The following is a 13,619-nucleotide window of genomic DNA, read 5'->3' on the forward strand; positions in this document are numbered from 1 at the left end:
AACATTATTTTCATCATTTTCAAGATGACATTTGTACATTCATGTTATTTCAAATCTTGATCTCAAATTCTTTTTTAGCATTAAAGCTTATTTTCTTAGTCATGATATTTATAATTACAGCACTAAAGTTCCCAATATTTCCCTTGCTTTAACTAAAATCTAATGCTTGACATAAGTTATTCCTTTGCTATGTAGGAAGGTAACACATACCTGATTTTTAAACCACTCCCAACAGGAGCCTGAGCCCAAAATCCTCAGAAATATTGTTTTATTACCGGCTTTTGTCTTCCTTATTTTATCATCATTGCCTGGAGTATAATCATGTCCTCACTGTTCAAAATAAATTATTCTATTTTTACAAAAACAATATTGAATTTTAATATAGTATATTTTACATATTATTCATAAGCCATTACATTTTATTGCTGAATATTTGGTTGTTTGTGCTCTTGCAAAACATTTACTTATATAATATTTATATACACATGTGAAATATAATAGTTCCTAGACATTCATTTCATTAGCACCTTAAGTTCAAACCATGGAACGGTTACCTTCACTCAATAGTGTACACCTTATTCATATTTCCATGCTTCTTTACATGACTTCAGTGCCAAAAGGAAAGGCTTTCTGCATTTTGAAATTAGACATATTATTTTCTTCTTTGCTTTTATGTCTTAGTTTGTTTTCATATTACCAATTCTGAGCATAAAAACTGTCAGTACAGATTAAGTTTTGCATTCGCATGTGTTTTAATTGGAACTGTAAGAGATGAGTCGAACATAATCCTATAATGCACATATTCACAGAAAGGTGGCCTGAGACATGGCTCCGTGATTAAGCGTGTATCTTATTCTTTCATAAGGAGTAAGTTGGACTTCTATCACCCGTGTTGCATGGCACAACATGACCTGGAACTCCTGTTTCAGTAGACGTGATACCTCTAAAGTTTTCAGGAATCCATACTCGTTTGTCTGTATCTCCAAAAGATGCACCAATATACGCATAATAAAAATGTAAAACATAAATTAAGATAAAAGAGAAAGATACATTCGAATCTGAATAGATTATAAATTCCTTGATGCATCACACTCTTAACTTTCCCACATCACTACCTTTCTCTCATTGTATGAACTACATGTCCCTTGGACTAATTGTATAAATCATGCAGGAACTAGGAAACTAATACTATCTATCATGCTTTATAAAAAGTATTGTTTTATTAAAATTCTAAATGAATTAAATTTTAATTCCGCAGTGAGAAAAAGCTATAATTCATCTTTGAGTTGCTTAAACCTTGAAAATGTTCAGTTTTCTATTACTAATGATCATAAAGGGATTTCAAGGCAAAGTTAACTGAACATGTACGAATTTCATAGACTACAATGTCTTGCAAAGACTTTTTGATGTAATAGTCATCATGCCATCCCCACATTGAAGGAGATTATTTTCCCATTTAGAAGCATCTCTAATGAGAAATCCAGTTGAGAAATTTCAATGAAGTGATTATTATTATTATTTTTTTAGTTCTCCATAAAGATCTTGGGACCTCTGTGTCCTTGTATGTGAGAAAAACATGGATGAAAGTCATTCCCTTCTGCTATTAGATAACGTAAATATCTAATAAACACCCATTTATATGCACTCACTCATTTCATAACTGTACATTTACCAAAAAATGTTATCCCATGAAACAAAATTTACCTATGCAGCGTTTAGTAGATAAAACCTAATGTTCGTATGCTTGTTTTTTTATTGTACAACGTTGAATTAACTGAACTCTTAAGTAACACTTCCTTCTTTAAGTGGATAAAATTCTTCATCATACTGACCCCAACTCGATACACCAGAATGATCTCCCTCTGTAATGCAGACTGAGCTGGAATAAATTATGTATCCCATGTGACCTTGACTCACTGAGTTCTTCCTACGTCACCCTATCAAGTACAGAGACTGTAAGCATGAGCCCATACTCCTGACTTAAGGAGGGAATTCCGAAATGCAAAAGTCAAGAGGCTTACTCTAAAGCCATGCCTAACCCTTTTAATATTCCAGAAGTAAACTTCTCTAAATTGAACATCAACTAAAGGTTCAGGTCATTATTATTTCAGAAAAAAAAAGAATGTTAAGGTACAAAAAAGAAAACAAAAACAAAATCACAAAAAACAAAACAAAACAAAAAACCTGTGGTTTAAAGAAAATATTTTGACTCAGAGTGATGGTCCAGGCCTTTAATACAAGAAACATGGAGGCAAAGGTTGGTGGATTTTTGTGTTCAGGACAGCAAGCTGGTACACAGTAACACCTTGTTTAAAAGCCTGGATTGTGTAGTGTTTATGAGAAAGACAAAAATATTAATGCTACTGCAACTTTTGGGATTTTCAAAAGCTTTGCCATAAAGATCAACAAATACATGTTATAATTAAGCCACAACAGAAAGAATAATGAAGACATGTGTGTTTTTATATGTTACTCTTATACATGTTCTCAAACTTAAAAAAAAAAATACCTGCATTCAAAACTATCCCTCCTTCCACTGTTGTACTCCCTGCAACATTACTCAATTTTTTAAAAGTAATATGTTACTCTAGGTTAAGGTAACAGGATACTCTGATTTCATAGAAGGCAGCTGTTAGAGCCAGGATTCATGCATTATCTTGGCTGCTTCATTCATCAACCATTTCATCATTAGCCAAAAGAGTGCTATTAACAAATCTGTGTACTGCTCAGGATTCTGGAGCGTCTTAAATTTATACCCCAAATTTATTATCAAATGTAAATTTATACCCAGAAATAAGTTATTCACTGAACCTCCAGCTCTACATAGATGAATGTTTATGTGGTCATGGATTCTGGAATTTTCCAAAGTCCAAACACTAATCTAGTAACGGGAACCAGATTTTCAGGTTCAGTATTTCTATTAACAAGGATATATTGTTTCTCAAGATGGGTAAGGAAAACAGATGATTATTTTCTAAATTAGGGTCATGACTATAAGTCAAGCACCTCTCTGGAAGTTTTCACTAGTGCTAATTAATGAATATAATTTAGGTTTATATATAATTTCATAGTTTGTCTTGTTAAAGAAAGAAAATACCTTTCTTGAGAAACAAGGGCATACATGATCAGAGGGCTTCTGTCAAAACAAACACTCCATACACTTCTAGTAGTATCATTTTAAAGTTCATCACAATCAACAGGTTATATGAAGGAAAATACTGGCTTTTAGGATCAAGAAAAATAATATTTTGAGAACATAGAAGGAATAAAGTTTATGTACAGACTGAAATAGCCATTGACTGTTTGACTGTTTGAAATTGTCCATTTGGAGCAAGTAGAGAAAATGATATTGACTGAACATGCTTCTATGCCAAGCCTTGCTAATGAGGTCAAGCCTTTACAGGATGGCCCACCTCTGTCAGCCACACGTTCACCAGCTGTGTCTTGTTGAAGATTGTTTTAATGAAGCTTTAGGGGGTCCCAGAACTTAATTTTATGTGTTACCATAACATGCAGTATATATGTTACAGAGCTCCAGAGACGCAGTCTGAAACACCCCTTTCTATTACCCCTCTAACTCTCACCTCTAGAAAATCAAATGGAAACCACTCCTCATCAATGTATTCCCAGAGGTTTTGTCAGATGAAATCTGAAGTTTTATTTCCTTTTCCATATGAAATGTTTGCATTTTATTTAAATATCTATAAGGTTTATTTAGCAGTAAAGGTTACTGAAGATGTAGTTTCGAAAGTTTATTATTAATGTATTTACTTTTCAAGTGGGAGCCTTAAGAACAGAAATGAGTACTTGTTCGCTGATGTAAACTGGAAGGATGCATAAGCCTTTTTAGGTTTTCTTAGAATTCCTACAACAAAGCTTCTGCCAATATTACTTAGGTAACAGAAGTCTCAAGATAAATTTATGTGATTGTGTTTAGAGCATTGTTGATAAGAAAGAGCAATGACTGCTCTCCAAAGTCACTTATATTAGAGACTAGTAAACTGAGAACAACATAGTGACATAGCACATACTATCGGGAATGGGCAAATTTGTATTTCTGTACAATTTTGTGTATTTGTTCCTACATTTTTCTATCTACCTTGCTGTGATGAGGTATTTTGAGTCTTAAGGACTCTTCAGGAAGAATGTATCAAGCAAGTGTTAGTAATAAGATTAAAAAACACATTGAATTGCTAAGGTGTAGTCTTTTCTAATGACATTATATATTTAATCACATTTTTTTTGCTTTCCCCAAAATGCATTAGTGGTAATATACAATTTAATATTAGTACTTTAACACTGTACTATTAAAATGTGACATTAGATGTACTATGTTTATCATTGTCATATCTATTTAATATGCAACAATATATTGCTTTTAATTAAAATACATGGATATGTTTTGAGTAGTCCCATATACAAAACCAAGGAGTAATCTTGGTAAAGACCTATTTAACCTTGTAGCTGTGACACACAGCAATCGTCAACCAAATTCGTAATGAAATAATTCATCATTCTGGTTGCATTTTTTAATGCAGTAATGAATAAAACTTTTAGTGAATTCAGTTTTGTGGTGGGATCTTATGAATAGTAAAATCACTTCTTTTGAGTTTCACTGAAAGTAATTTAACTATTTTCACATTTTCTGGCTGTTTAATGTTATATGGTTAATCATGTACCGCATCAACTCAGTATTCATCGGCATAGCCATCTTCCAAATACCTGTCATTGTGTAGGCACATCTAAACATCATCCAGTCATTCATTTATTCATTCATCAATGTAAAAATATGTTGAATGCCAACTCCGAATCAGATACTAGTCCACTGATGAAATTTGTAAATGAATACTAATTCCTGTCATATAAGCATCTGACAAATAGTAAAATTACTAAAGAAAAATCATACTAAAATGAAGGTATTGCACTACGGTGTAAGAATGACATCACGAGAGAGGAGAGGTTGGGGGTCTCAGGGGAAATACACAAAGCAAAACTCAAAAAGGCAATCAATACTCGGACATTGTTATGGAGAATATACTTAAAAAGAAACCAATAAGGTTAAATGTATGAAAACATGTAGAATTGCCCTCGAGGTTTTTAGATTATGTGTGGTAGGATGGAAGTAAATTTTAGGAAGAATGTTTTTATTATTTATTAATGATTACAGCAGGAAGATAATTCAACAGAATAATATCTTAAGTCATGTGTTTTGGCAGTAAGGATAGCGAGAAAGCTTTGGACGATCAAAGTACATGGCAGCACATGTCTTTAATCTTAATTCTCTAGAGGCAGAAGCAGGAGGATTTCTATGAGTTAGATGCTAGTCTGGACTAGATAATGATCTCCAGAATGGCAGGAATCCAGAGAAAAACACTGCTGATTAAACCAAAATGAAGCAAGACAGAATGACTTTAGGAAATAAGCTACAGAATGGAGAAATGTTGTTCTGAAGGCACAGACTTCCAGATAATAAATGGAAGGTTTGCTAATGATGTAGTGGGAGAAATACTGAGGAAATCGGTCCTAGGATGCATATTATATAGATCTTGGGACTATCGAGTCATGGTAAAGAACATATGGTTAATGTTCAAAATTTAAAAGACAAAGATACTAGTTACGTTGGTATTAGTTACAGAAAATGGATGAGAATCGTTGTAAAAACAGAGAGAAATACACAGATTTTCTGTTAGCTCCAATGCATTTGAAAGGACCTAGAATACCTCCTTGAAAGCAAGATATAAGATATGAGAGTAGAGCTTTCCAAGAACTTAATCCAGAGCTGTTAAATGAATGAGTGCCAATGGATGGACAGAATGAAGAATACCAGAGAGGTTGTTCGGAATCTTTGAGAATATCCATTTATAAATGAGAAGAAAAGAGAGGAACACCAAGTAACATATACTCTGAAAGTGAGAAGTTGTCACTTACGAGCTTTACATGATGTGAGAATGAGAGAAGTTTTCAAACCCTTGCAAATTAATGACTAGAAGAGAAATGCAAGAGACTAAGATCTGGGGAATAGAGGTAAGAGGTAAGCCATATTTCTCTTGAACAACAATTATTTGGGTAAATATGATTGGAAAGAGCAAGGGTAATGATTAAGGAAGGGAAGACAGGATAGACACACACACACACACACACACACACACACACACACACACACCCCTCCATCTATCCATCCATCCAGGAGGGTGCTGAAAGTAGGAGACCATGAACAAGAGGAAAATATTGTGCAATTAGTGCTGAAAAAGCAGCAAATGAGCAGGAAATAAATGAAAGAGAGACTAGAAGATGCCTGGAGTGTAGCATATGAGGTAATGACCTTAAAAATAGGCTTAGATGGCTTGAGACAGTATAATCTAGGTAACGTGATTTGCTGGGCATAAAAGAAAAACAAGATAGCAGCTCAAAAAGTGTTGTCCTCATTTCTTATTACCGGCATGGAAATTGGCTCTGGGTTTGAGAAGCTTCGACTGCATTTGCTGCTCCTGGGGAGACGCGATTGATTCAGCATGTTCAGCTGTGGCTAACGGCAGCTCACTTTGTTCTAGGCGGTGTGGCTACAGCAAAGCAAAGCAGGATCCAGAAGAGGAAAAGATGCACTTTCATAACGGGCACAGTAAGCAAATTGTGCAAAATAAAACAAGAGACTTTATTACGGTGATGATCGCTGCTCAGGTTAGGCAATTTGGAGGAATTGACTCAAGCCATTGCCTATGAAACAAGCAAGTCCTTCTTACATGTATGGCTCATGGCTTTGGGCAAGCTCTGACTGCTTAATTTGATTCTAAAACAAATATTTCCATTATGATCATTAAAGAATGCTTGTCTTTTATTAAAAAAAATGCCATTTTATGTCAAATCAATATTCTAGGTGGACTCCAAGTTCCACAGAGTGTGAGTGAAAATCTGTCATTAACTCAGAGCATCGGACCTAATGAATGAAAGTCTTGCAGCTGCTTCCTTTTGCAGGGCCGTAACGGGAATTTCCTGCTCAACAGTGACACTCTGTCAGCAGTCTTGCTATAAAATGACCTGAAAGGGACCACAATTTTAAAGAAATGCATGGAATCCCGTTTTGATAAGAAGCACAAAAATTAACTTCAGAGAGCTTAAATTAAAGTACTTTGACATATTCCTTTTCTGTAACATGAGTCAACTGGAAAAATGAGTGGAGGCTGAGATCTTTCACTTCAGTCGGTCTACCAGGACCATGCATAACATATGAAAAGCATGGAATCCACTTCATAGTCCTATGTATTTGCAATCCGTCTTTGAAATGGCATCTGGGTGTGAATAGTAGAAGCTGGGACTCAGGTAACATAAGGATCTAGGGGAACAGACACAAAGTGAGAAGTAGAAGTTCTGATTTCCTCTTGACTTCTCTTCCAGAACCACTAGGAGTTGCTTTAAATGGTCTTCTAAAATCATAATTAATAATTTGTTACATTATCTTAAAAATGACTTGCTTTATGCACCAAACCAACAAATAAGCCATTATTTTCTTGCCTTCTTCAATAATCACAATTTTCTCAATATGTACCCAAGTCCATTCTCTGAATGGTATCTTGAAATATGTTTACACAGATATGCAAGCATACACACATTTTTATGTACAGAAACATCCACATTTTAAGTTATAGAAATAACTATGTATATAAATATCATAAACGAAAAATATGTTCTTGCAACTCAGTCATTTTTAGAGTAAAAGAGTTCAGTCACCCTTGACTGTTCACAAATTTATATAACCACAGCCATCTTTACTACATTGATACCCATGTACTGTTACAGTTAAACTGCCAGGAGTAAGAACGTACATTGATCCACACACCTACGAAGATCCCACTCAAGCCGTTCATGAATTTGCCAAGGAGATCGAGGCCTCATGCATCACCATTGAGAGAGTTATTGGAGCAGGTACGAGGTTTCTGACACTTCAGCTCTGTTTATACCACAGAGTGTAATGCACCATCTTCTTGCTCTCCCATAGAATATCCTTAACCTCTTATAATTGACCTTCGAAATTATCTGTAACTGCTCACCTTTCAATGCTATCTTCTGGACAGTTGATATTTAAATGAGCAAATGTGTGCCTTACTAAAGGAGAGACCAAGAATCTTTGCCCATATAGCATTTCGTATATACAGAGTGAACCTGGAATGCTGGAAATTATTTGCTCTGCTCAATTCATCTTGACCGTGTGTTAACAAAATTAATCTTTGTCGTATTCCCTTTTCTTTTTTATCATCAGTAGTAGGTACTAGTAGACTATAGAGGACGAAAAGCCAAAATAAATTATAGTTAGTTTATTTTTTTAATTTCTATCTAATGTTACTATTTGGATTATATAGCTTAAACTGGTGAGCCCTAAGGTGTCTTTGGATCATATACGTAGAACATTTCCACATATGGCATTTACTTTTGTTTATACTACTGTGGATGTTTGGTCTCACTTTTAATTTATTTTTTTTCCATCTGAACCTTAAGGCTTCACATGTTTATAGTTTCGTTAGAATTTTTATTAGAATAAGAATTATAAATGAGCTTATACAGTGTTTTTCTATCCCGATCACAAGGTGAATTTGGTGAAGTTTGTAGTGGACGTTTGAAACTACCCGGAAAAAGAGAATTGCCTGTGGCTATCAAAACTCTTAAAGTAGGCTACACTGAAAAGCAGCGCAGAGATTTTCTGAGTGAAGCGAGTATCATGGGGCAGTTTGATCATCCAAACATCATCCATCTAGAAGGCGTTGTGACTAAAAGTAAGTACAGCCACATTGTGTGTGTGTGTGTGTGTGTGTGTGTGATACACATCATGGCTATCTGTTTAAATCTTTGTAGCTCTTACATCAGTGGTTCTCAACCTTCCTAATGTTGCTAATCTTTAGTATAATTCTTCATGTTGTGGAAATCCACAACCTTGAGATTATTTTTCTTCCTACTTCATAACTCTAATTTTGCTACTTATGAATTTCAGTGCAAACATTTGTATTTCCTGCCACTCTTAAGTGACCCTTGTGATCAGGGCTCACAGATTGAGAACTATTGCTCCACATTAAAAGAACTGACCAAACAAAGTATTAATTTCTCAAATAGTATAAATTTTCCCTATATTTAGTAGATTTTTCTTAAAGATGATCTGTAATAGCCCCAAATTTTCATTTTAGCAACAGTATATTCATTTAACATAAATTCATTGCCCAAACAACAAAACAAAAGACAAAATTATATTCAGTAAAACACCAACAAAATAAAATAGATTAAGCTTTTTAGTTGTGATTATTTATGCAATTTTTGAAATTTTAGTTGTGAACCTAGCTTTCAGAAGCTGAATCATCTATCAGGCCCTGTTTATGTAATTTTTATTTATTTAGTTTTGTGCTACTGGAAATCAGTTCTTCTCATCAACAGCCTCAAAAACTTCATAAGGATTACTTTGTTTTTAATTAAAGAAAGTATAGCTTTAATTCAGAATTACCAGAATGTTTCATCCTATTTAAATATGTGTTAGCATCTTACAAATATATTTTTGTAGTGTGCCTCTCCATAAATCTTTTAATCATCAGTTGCTCAATAAAAAATTTAACCGATAATCCACTATTCCAGAAATGACTTTCTTTCATATTATATTGTCATAAGGCATATAATTTATAGATGGGGGTTGGGGATTTAGCTCAGTGATAGAGTGCTTGCCTAGCAAGCGCAAGGCCCTGGGTTCGGTCCTCAGCTCTGAAAAAAAAAAAGACAAAAGTTATAGATGGTTCTCATAATAACGTGCTCAGAGAACTCTCTTTGGTATGACATACACATTCATGTGCATTTGCACATACACACACAGTTAGACAGGAGGAAAATGGATGAGTGAGTGAATGAATGAACGAATGAGTGAATAAGAATAAAATGAATATAATAATACAAAAAGCATAGCTCTGTAGGCAATGGGTACTTCTTTGGGCAATGCCTATTATGACTTTTACCTGTCTTATGCCATGATACTTTTACCATTGTGTTCTGATGTACCTTTATCTGTTTCAATAAAGAAGAGGATTACAAAATTTAAATTATAGCAACTATTTTAACTCTTATAAAGTTTAGACATGTGACCAATGAAATGCTACACAAGCTTTCAAAAATTCTCACTGCCACAGTAACTTCTGCTTAATAATTTCAGAAACATCGAAGTGCACCTTTGAAGATTGTCCAAAGTTACACATCCCACATTGTTTAGAGAAAGCTTCAAAAACTCCCAATTTCCAGCTTTTTGTAGGCTTTTCATTGCGTGTTTCAGCTGAACTTGCCCTATCACTGCACACGCAGCATTGTTGTGTCACATGTGTTATATGTGTGCTTTCTTCTCAGAGAGAAATATGAGTTAAACATTAAACATAAAATCTTTCCTATTGGGACACATCTATATGTACTTTGTATTTGGACCTGAACATTTTGCTTCTTTCGCTGAAATTTCCACCTCATATCTATTGTCTTCACAATTCCTTCACACTCCTACTGAAATTCTACAAATCATGTGACATGATCACCCCTCATTCAGCTTCAGTGTGATCTGGGAGTAATTCCAGTGCTGTGATGATGTTTGCATTGATCTATAGTGTTCCCTTATTTGGTCCAAAACTCTTTGTTAAAATCTTAGAGTTAGCTTTCTTATATTTGATACAGTTTTCAGTTTTCTAGCAAAACAGAGAGTTTTCCTCAGCAAGGGTAGTTAGTATACTGATTACTTAAGTAAACCTATCTTACTTAAATGTTTCAAAAAGCCACTTTATTTAAACACTTGGATGCTCACTGTCATACAAGAAATTCTGACCTCAAGAGATAGTTAGACATAGAGACTGTTACGATGTCCTTTCGTGTATGTTGGTTAGTAAATCTGTATGAGTAAGTTATATTACTGAATAGACACATATTTTCATGTGTTAAAAATGTATTTCTGAATAGTAGGTGATGCTCCAAATTCTAAGATCTATTCATTCATATTTACACATTCTTGATATATTATAGACCATCTTCATACAACTGTGTACTGGGGAACTTACCTGACACAACTTCCTATAATAACACAGGCAAATTTCTCACATATTTTCACGCATGTGTAGCATTTATTATTAGGAGCCAATGCTGAAGTCGAAAAAGATCATATGCAGATTACGTGAGTTCTATTCTAAAAAAATATATATATAACACGGCAGAGAAGACAGTTTTCAAATTTCATTCTCTTAATGAAATATTCTGCTTGATGTTTGCTACCCAAAGGAAGGCTATGTATTAGGAAAGCAAATGTAAAAGCTGAAAATATGTCTTTGGTTTCAACTTCGTGATCTGTGTGAGCTGAAACTGTATTTCTCTTTTTTTTAAATGCAGCCTTCGATGCTCAACTTAGGAAGTCTTCAACTTGTTTTCAATTTACCATGTTGTGGCTTACTTTATTTGTGTCCTTAATTTCATGCTCTCTGATCTGATGCTAATTTACTCAGCAATTATTCTCAACCTGCAGCACACAGATAATGAGGCATAAGTGCAACCAACCCTTGTGATTTTTCTGATTGAAGCTAAAGCAAGGAGTTGGGAGTGTCACCTCTATGAACGATGTCATTGGGAGTCTTCCCTTTTGATTCTTGCACCGCAAGTGACAAAGATTAAAGCTCCATTTTGGTTCCTTCTGTGGCGTTTTGTTATGAAATTGTATCTGTAATATATATAATATAACATATAAGAATATATATATAATATATATGATATATAATATATATAATATATAAGAAATATATATATAATATAACATATAAGAAAATCTCATGACTTAAAAATCCCATAGGCTTCAGCTTAACTGACTAATTTGCAGTGCAAGATACTTTGATGGATATACACAGTGGCAATATTTACTATTTAATGAAATCCCAGAAAATATGAATTAATGATATAAATTATGGTTTTTCACTGATAGAAAACTAACTTCTTTCAATTGTGTGTATATTCATGAGGGAAAACTCTTCAAGTGCATGTATGTGTGCATGAACGTGAAGACCAGAGGTCAACCTAAGACGCTGTTTCTCGGAATCATTCATTCCATGTTTTCCTGTTTTGTTTTGTTTGTTGTGTTGCTTGTTTTTCCTTAGTAGACAGTCTTTATCGCTAACTTGGAACACACCATGTAGGCTACACAGAGCTGCCAGTGAGCTCCTGAGATCTCCCTGTCTTCATCTGCTGCGCTCCTGCAGTTACAAATGTAAACTACTCTGTTTTGCTCTTTAACATGTGTTTTGAAAGTCAACTTCAGTCCTCATGAGCACATGAGAAGCCATTTACCCTTTACATACTGAGCCATCTCAACATCATACCTGCTTATTCAACTTCTTTCCATGGGCTGTGAAGGTGACTTAGTCAATAAATTACTCACCAGACAAAGGTGAGAACCAAATATCAGGCTCCAACTGTCATCTAAAAACTCTGGCATAATGCTATCAGTTTGTAATTCCAATGTCGGATAGGTAGGGATGGCCAGATCTCTGGGACTCACTGGCCAGACAGTCTAATGAGAGGCCCTGTGTGTATGTATATATATATATATATGTGTGTGTGTGTGTGTGTGTGTGTGTGTGTGTGTGTGTGACTTGTTTCCTGATTCATGATATTCTCCCTGAACTTGGCATATGGCCTTAAGCACAGAGCTACATGTGTATTTATTTATTATATGCACACTTTTCCTACTGGTGGAAAATTCCATAGTCTCAAGAAAGGACTGTTTTCTATTGTGCTAAAGCATTTTATAGCTTTATTTGTTATTTAAAATAATGTAGAAATGAATTTACTCCTATTATGAAGTGGAAAATTTTGAACAAATATTGGAATAACTTAAGTACTAATCACAGTACCTTCCTGTTTCCAGGATGATGAGATAGATACTTGGGTTAATTGACAATTGGTCACTAAGAATTGTAAAAATATTGATGGACTACAAACATTTATAGTTATCATCTTTCATATTTTATTTTTTCTTAGAGGGTGGTTCATTTTAAATAATGTAATGATTTCATTCATTTTCTTGAGACTTTCACACAGTGCATCAATCCAGATGCCTCTACTCGCCACTCTTCCCTAGCCTCCACATCTCCTGAATGCTGGACTTCACATCTCCTTTATTTACCTGGTTTTCTTTGTCTTAGAAGAGACAATCTCACAGCACATGTCCTCAGTCCTTTTTCTTTACAAATACTTCTTGTGTCCTCTTTCATGATGCTCCCTGAATCTTACGTGTAAGGGTTGAGTTGTGCATGTATCACTTGGGCACTAGTTGCCACTCTCTTTACCTCTGCATTTCTTGCCATTCTGACTTCTTTAATAATAATTCTCTCATAAAAAAAGAAACTTCACTAATTAAGGTTGAAAATAGCACTTAACTGCAGATAGAAGGACAAATAGTTATAATATAATTAGAAATTATACTGGTTTAAGAAAGAGGAGATAATAGATTCTCCTCGAGGGTCCTTGGCCTCACCAGGGTAGCTGGCTAAATTTATATTTCCAGGCATGATTTATTCATAAGGAAGTGGTATGAACCCCGATTTCATAACTTTGATTGTACTCCCCCCAGATATAAGTGC

General features: G+C 34.5%; 1 protein-coding gene across 10 annotated transcripts in view; it reads left to right on the plus strand.

Annotated features, from left to right (window-relative positions):
- Nucleotides 1-13,619, plus strand: part of Epha5 (EPH receptor A5) — a 367,455-nt gene that overhangs the window by 312,703 nt on the left and 41,133 nt on the right. For all 10 annotated transcript variants that reach the window (XM_063273652.1, XM_063273653.1, XM_063273654.1 and 7 more), the window contains 3 exons: nt 6,552-6,619; nt 7,795-7,920; nt 8,580-8,765. In XM_063273652.1, coding sequence (XP_063129722.1) covers nt 6,552-6,619; nt 7,795-7,920; nt 8,580-8,765 — 380 coding nt within the window. The remainder of the gene's footprint in view (nt 1-6,551; nt 6,620-7,794; nt 7,921-8,579; nt 8,766-13,619) is intronic.

Source organism: Rattus norvegicus, chromosome 14 (genome assembly GCF_036323735.1).
Source record: "Rattus norvegicus strain BN/NHsdMcwi chromosome 14, GRCr8, whole genome shotgun sequence".
Taxonomy (NCBI): Eukaryota; Metazoa; Chordata; class Mammalia; order Rodentia; family Muridae; genus Rattus; species Rattus norvegicus.